We start from the raw sequence: 6,810 nt of genomic DNA, 5'->3' as shown, positions 1-6,810 counted from the left end.
CTCGGCCATTGGAACCAGGAGGCGGGGGGGGGGATCCTGCAAAGTCCAGAGAAACAGGGGTTGCTGTAGGCCGCGATGATTCAAATGTGCCATGCGGTTTGCTGTGGCGGACCGAGTGGAAACGGATGGGGATGAGAAGAAGTGGTGGAGGTCCCTGGGGTTCCTCGCGCTGTCAGTTCCGGTGGGTTTGCTCTTTTTGGACATCGATTTTAGTAGGTATTTAGGTGGCGATCAACTGCAAGATGCCTGTAAGGCAGCAGAGCTCAAAGGATCAGTGTCCTCACACCGCCATAGCTAGGCCATGCCCCTATCCAAATTCATACCAGACCCAACACCAAAAAAACAAGAACAGCTTGGGCTTCCCTTTAAAATCCCTTACCTGGCCCTTGATCTGAGCTTCAGCCTGGCAGAGGAGAGTGTAGCCACCTATGGTGCAGGGGGGCAACATACCAGGCCACATGCCCATTTAACATGGGAAGGGAAGCGAGTCGTGACGCCAAGGGACTTGTTTTGCACCTTGACATTTGGGAGCAGAGTGCTTCTGCTCCCATATGTCAACAAAGGGACGGAACAAGTCCCGTGATCCACCGATTTGTTGACATTCGGGTAAGAGTTGTAATTTATTGAGGTGAGAGTTCGTTGGGATCAGTCAATGGCAGTGGGTAATTTTTCTTTTGGCGAGTCGACTGCCGTCATCCATTATGATTGATGGGGATCTACATCGATGGACATTTATTTGTTTCTAATAAAAGACATGTCAAACATTGTGTTGTGTGTTTTTTTTTTTTACAAATAAAGGACTTTTTTACAGTGTGGTGTGTTTATTTACAATTTTACTGTGTTTGGTGAATGAGTAGGGGTAACAACTACCCCTTACTCATTCACAAGAGGGGGGGCATTAAGGGAGCACCCAGATTTCTATAAGTCCCCCTGCCCACAGACCCCCACAAACAGGGGTTGTGGGGAAGAGGCCCTTGTCCTCATCGACATGGGGACAAAGTGCTTTGCAAGGGGTTTGCTCTGCCAGGCTGCTGCTCAGATCTAGGGTCTGGTAAGGGACCCCACATATTTTTTGGGGTGTTGGGGCCCCCCCTAAGATTCCTACCAAACCTAAATGGAAGCATCCGTAATTTTTGTTATCGGAAAATTCAGATACATTTGGAGTCATTATTTCTTCATTTGGAAATTCGGATGCATGCGAATGTCCAAATCTGCTGATATTCGTCCGATTCAGAATGAAAGGAATCACACATATCTAACAGTGAGAGCTGTGAAAATGTGAAATATACAAGCCAACTCAATAGATTGGTTAGAAAACCGAATGTGTGTTTAATGCACAAAATACTGTATAACTAGCTATTAATAGTTATAAAAAAAGTAACACTGTACATTGTTGATCCAGGGAGTAACAGAGTGCCTTTGAAGATAAAAAAGGAGCCTTATAAATGTATTTATCTTTGTCTTTTGGTTGAACTCCATGTGTCTTATTTCAATCTAACTTTGTATGGCTAACAAGCAGAGGCGTAACTATAAGCTCTGGTAGTGAATTGCACACTGATTGTGGCTATAACAGTCTGCGCATTCAGCATTGTGTGCTCTATAAAAGATTTTTATCACATTTATATAAATATATATATAATCTTTATTTATTTTCAAGACAATTGTGTTTCTTTGTATTGAAATGTATGACATTTCTTGTAACGAATATAAATTAGGATTATTTGTTGTCACACATTGTAGATTGTGACACAGCACAGCCTGACACACCACCGTCCACTACTCAACTCAGAACTCCGCCCCATGTATGCTTATGAATGAGCTCCTCCACTGTCAACACCTGAAGAGTACTCATAATAAGTAGCTACCTGTATGTGCACAGAACCCCGCCCAGCTGCAGAATGGGAGCTGCTGTTTGTAGTGCTCCATCTGCCATCCAGTCAGTCTGTGCTCCGTGTCTCCAATCATTGTACAGAGAGCGTTGGCCTGCGGGGAGCTGTATGTCAGTGTCTCGTCCCCCCCCCAAGTGGTGAAACACCAGGGCCCGATTGCACATGCGACCGCTATGACCCTCGTAGTTCTGCCAGTGCTAACAAGTAATAACAATTTTTGTTTTTCAATGTATACAGTAGTACTTCTTTAAATTTGCAAATAAATCTTGTGTAGATAAGAAAATGCAATTTTTTTTATTTCTTATATTAACTTTATTTACTTAGGATGTCTGCATGCACAGCCCAAAATCAGGAGCTTCAACGTAAAGTTCTGCAGCTGGAGAAGCATAACATGTAAGTGAATATCTGATTACATTTCACATTACCGTATGGTTTCACTGCCCCTCTTAACCAGTTGGTTTATTATTCTGTTTTTTCCCTGCACTAAGTAACTGTTGACTTTTTTCATTGATTATTCTATTGAGCAATTACCTCAGTACCAGGACAATGGATTCTGAAGCTGAAGCCTAGGCAAAGAGTTAAATAAACAGATAAAATACAGGCAGTCCCCGGGTTACGGACGTCCGACTTACGGACAATCCGTACTTACGAACGGGGTCCACAGTTCTCCTAAATATACCGGCAGCCGCCGGTACATTTAGGAGAACTGTGGCTGCAGCGGCCGGTGTCCCCGCTGCTCTCCGCGCCTGTGTTGGCGTGGGCAGTAGGGACACAGACCGCTGCGTACTGCCGTTGCCCCCCTTACCTCCGCTGATGTCCCGGCCTCCTCTTCCGCCAATCCGTCGGTTTCCCTGGTCCAGACGATCATCTGCTCGTCGGGCCGCTCCTTCGCTGTCCCGCCCCCGGCCTCCTCTTCATTGCAGGCTGGGAGCTATACCCAGCCTGCTATTGGATATTGTCACATGCAATAGCCAATAGCAAGCTGGCTATTGTACCTGCCCACTGCTTGTTGTCAATCAGCACGGGAGGACCTGATAGAGAACTTTCTCCATCAGGCCCCTCCTCAGGCAGATGCAATAGCCAGCTTGCTATTGTCTATTGCATTTTACAATATCCAATAGCAGGCTGGGTATGGCTCCCAGCATTAAAATAATAAGAAAAGTGTAGAAAAATATATTGAAAAGACAAAGAAATGTAAAAAAGTTTAAATAAATGAAAATTAAAAATGCAAACAAATAAAAAAAATTAAGTTTATAAAATAAAATTAAAAATAGGTGTCATTTTAAATAAAACATTTTTTTTATTATATTATAATCTTCTGAACAAGGGGAACAGACAGCAAAACAAACGTGACCCTTCCATATGCTATCCAAAACGAAATAATGTTTTTTTGGCTGGAGTTACACTTCAAAAATGTACCTGTTCCGACTTACATACAAATTCAACTTAAGTACAAACCTAAAGTCCCTAACTTGTATGTAACCCGGGGACCGCCTGTACATACATAAGTACAGTCCTACGTGGAATGGGAGAGGGCTTAATCTCTTATTGTTGCTGTGTAACTTTGACAAACAAGTCTGCTCACCACACCTACACTGTGACTGGACAGAAAAAGGAGAAGTGGCATACTGATAAGCTCTTCTCTCTGTGCTCTGCTGTCTCTTCTCCTATCAACTTGACTGGCTAATTGTGCTGCTTTTCTTACTTCAGCCTGAGTTCGGCGGTACAGGGACACAGGCTGACACCAGGTTAAGGTACTTACACTGCTTGCATTTAAATAATACATTTAAGGATATATAAATAGCTTACAGATGGCTCTGGATGACCTACTCATCCCCTTTTCCACAAGTGGCACCCCAATATATTTGGAACAAAGACTATATGTCAGAAATTTGGAGAACCCAGATTTATTAAACAATTCCACATTTAAAAACACTATGGAGCCATACCACAGAGCATTATACCTCCCTATAGCTGGCCAATGATAACTGAAGCCACCCTTAGTTAAGCCCTCTAATACTACACCGAGGCCCATATTCAGACCAGAGTACCCAAAACATATTCCCTGCCTGCTTGGGCCCAATCTTGAAGCTCAGCCTGCTTGCCCTTAGCTGCCAGTGGGGAGGTTGAAGTCATCTCTTCAGTTGCTGCTGTAGTCCACTGTGGAAAATGTCCAGGTCCACTTCAGAGAGGTGCACGCCATCCCCTCTGTGGAGACCTTGACAATAATTCTCAGTCAGCCCATATATAAATATGGAACCCCCACGTCCCCATACTGCCCTATTTTTCTTCCTACTATACCTCTCTATTGCTGTACTTGTTGCTGCTCTCCTCCATTACCTTCTACTGATGATTGTGGAACAGAATAATTTCACGTCCGGACACCTTTGTACCTGTATGCTGAATATTAGGTGACTTTTTTAGTGTGAAAGATGATCGCAGACAGGAAACCCAATCTCGCAGCAATTTCCTCCATAAGCCCGCTCATCTGCCCCTACTCTAGACCCGTTCTTCCAAGCCAGTGTACTTGCAAGCCTTCCTATTCTAACCCCAGATGAGTATCTGCTTACATTAGCACTCTAACATGCCCAGTCGATGAGTGAGTGACCAAAAATCCAAATGCTTACCTTCGGATTTAAAGTGAGAGAATGGTTAGCAATCCAGTCTTGCTGAACAACATCCACTGAAGGGGCTACCCGCAATCAAGCAAGCAGTCTATCACTCAGGCATCTACATTCCCCCATGACCTCCATCTCCCAACTGCCATGATCTCCTTCACCAACCCAACCAAGCAAGTGTGTGCTGAAAAGGTTGAAATTTAAACCTTACTATCCTAAGCTAAATCTGGCCCCAAATTGATAAGGTGGAATAGTCCCTATGCCTCAGAAACTGAGAATCCACTCCACCCTTAGTGCAAGTAATACTCTACTACTTGGACTGGGCAGAAGGCATCATCTTTTCTGCTCAATACCACCTAGGCCCCTTTGCCCACCTGGTTAGTCTCGGACCTATCACTTTACCTTTTTTCATACCACATCTCTGTAGATTGTCTATATTTTCAGTGCCAACAACTGCTTAACCAATTCATGAGGTGCCAAATATATTCCAAACATTTTATACCATGTATTTGCATATATAGAGCTAGCTTATAAAATGCCCCTCATCTACCCCTGGCAAATGCATCCTGGAGTTATTGCTACCCCGGACATTCTTGGCCCTGAATTAGATATTTGCATACATTTTAGTACAAGATGCCCGAGCAACCTCACATCCACCCCTGACATTATTGATAAATGGTTTATCCCATGCACAACAAACATTTGTCCAGAATTTGACCTCCCTATCTCTAAGCTCCTCCCTTTCTAGCTTGACTGGTGCTATAATTGGGAACAATTTCAGCAAAGATAAATCCTTTGTCAAGCCAGTCTTATCTCATTTGTTGGGCTCTGCCTCAGTGCACCGTTTGCCTTGCAAGAAGGACCCAAACATGACATTTTCTGCTGCATCTATGAATAGTTTCAGCTTCTGATTAAAGCTGCCCTCATTGCTCCATATTACTGTTGCATTGAATCCCTTCAGGAATTCCTCTTAGACTCTTGAGTCCTCCATTTGCTCAGTCACCCTTACTTTGTGGTGCACCTTGGTGACCCCCTCATGCCAGAATAAACAAGAACTAAACATCTGCCCTTCTGGTATTACCCTAACCACAAAGTAGAGAGACCCCAACGAGCTCTGCATTTCCTTACCTTACTAGCGTTGCTGACTGCTCTGACCTTGGCTAGCAAATCAGATAACTTCTCCTTATCTAGATAGTGCACCCCATGGGCAAACATACATCTATGAAGTTGCCACCCATGAACTTCCAGCTCTCCAAGTATAAAAGCAGAAGTTTAAATGCCAACTCTTTGACTATTTTGGCTAACAGGGCTTTCCTGACCATACGTCGAGGTACTTCTGAACAAAGCAAAGCTTCCCCTTGTTTTCTACCATCTTGTCATGAACTGACTACCCTTTTCCGAATAAAAACAATTCTGCACCAATTTTCAAATCAAAGTATCTTATCGTGTTTATGCGATGCTCTGGTTTTTTTCCCCGAAAATCACACAAAAATAAATGAAAGAAAAAGCGTTTATGCAACTCAAAATCCCTTTATGGTCCCTTCCATTGTTCGAAGTTTCACATTTTCAGAAACTTTCCCTTATCGACTTAATGACCTTCCTGGATAATTGAGAGTGCGTTGACGAGAAGGACACTGCAAAAGTGTCCCTTGCCCCTCCAATTTTACCTTCCTGACCAGCTTGTCAACCTCCTTATCCCACTTACCTAGACTACTAGCCCATTTAATTAGATCTGAAGAATTTTTGAATAGCCTTGTAAAAACTCTACCCTCAGGAGTATCTTCATCAGACTCGACATATCATGACATATCTGATTCAGAGTTAACCTTACCAGAGGCTGCATCACTCTCGGGCACTCATGATGGCTCTCCTTGCATCTGCTTTGATGCCTCCACTGTTGCTGTGTTCCTGCAAGAAAAATGAGGAATCACAGTAACCACTTCATGACCAATTATTGGGCATAGCTGCACTGTCCCTGCTATCTGAGTTGGCCTACTTGCCCTCTGCTTAGCAACTCCTTACATTTGGTTCCAACAGATGCTAAAAGCATTCCAGATGGTTTCCATGTTTCTCCCCGATCCAACGCACGATCGCCTCATTCTTCGGCACACCCAACTGTCGACCATTGGGCCTTACCTCGGCCCGCCGGGCCCCCCAGAAGACATACGAATGGCCCAATATCCGAGGCACGGAAAAGCACCTGAAACACAAGAATGTAAAAACAAAAAACTCTACCACATGGGCCGGAAACCAACACAACAAACACATGTACACGTGTGTGTGTCCCCCCCCCCCCGGACCAC

At 44.0% G+C, this 6,810-nt stretch overlaps 1 protein-coding gene across 1 annotated transcript in view; it reads left to right on the top strand.

Moving 5' to 3' along the window:
- The window catches only part of LOC108801809 (cyclic AMP-responsive element-binding protein 3-like protein 3), a 54,392-nt gene that overhangs the window by 39,965 nt on the left and 7,617 nt on the right, over nucleotides 1-6,810 (top strand). The window contains exon 4 of the mRNA XM_018573720.1: nucleotides 2,214-2,282. Within this exon, the coding sequence (XP_018429222.1) occupies nucleotides 2,214-2,282 (69 nt within the window). The remainder of the gene's footprint in view (nucleotides 1-2,213; nucleotides 2,283-6,810) is intronic.

The sequence above is a fragment of the Nanorana parkeri genome, unplaced genomic scaffold, assembly GCF_000935625.1.
Source record: "Nanorana parkeri isolate BGI_ZX_2015 unplaced genomic scaffold, ASM93562v1 scaffold2506, whole genome shotgun sequence".
Classification (NCBI taxonomy): domain Eukaryota; kingdom Metazoa; phylum Chordata; class Amphibia; order Anura; family Dicroglossidae; genus Nanorana; species Nanorana parkeri.
Note: the sequence above shows the minus strand (reverse complement) of the source record. Positions and strands in the feature narration are given on the sequence as shown.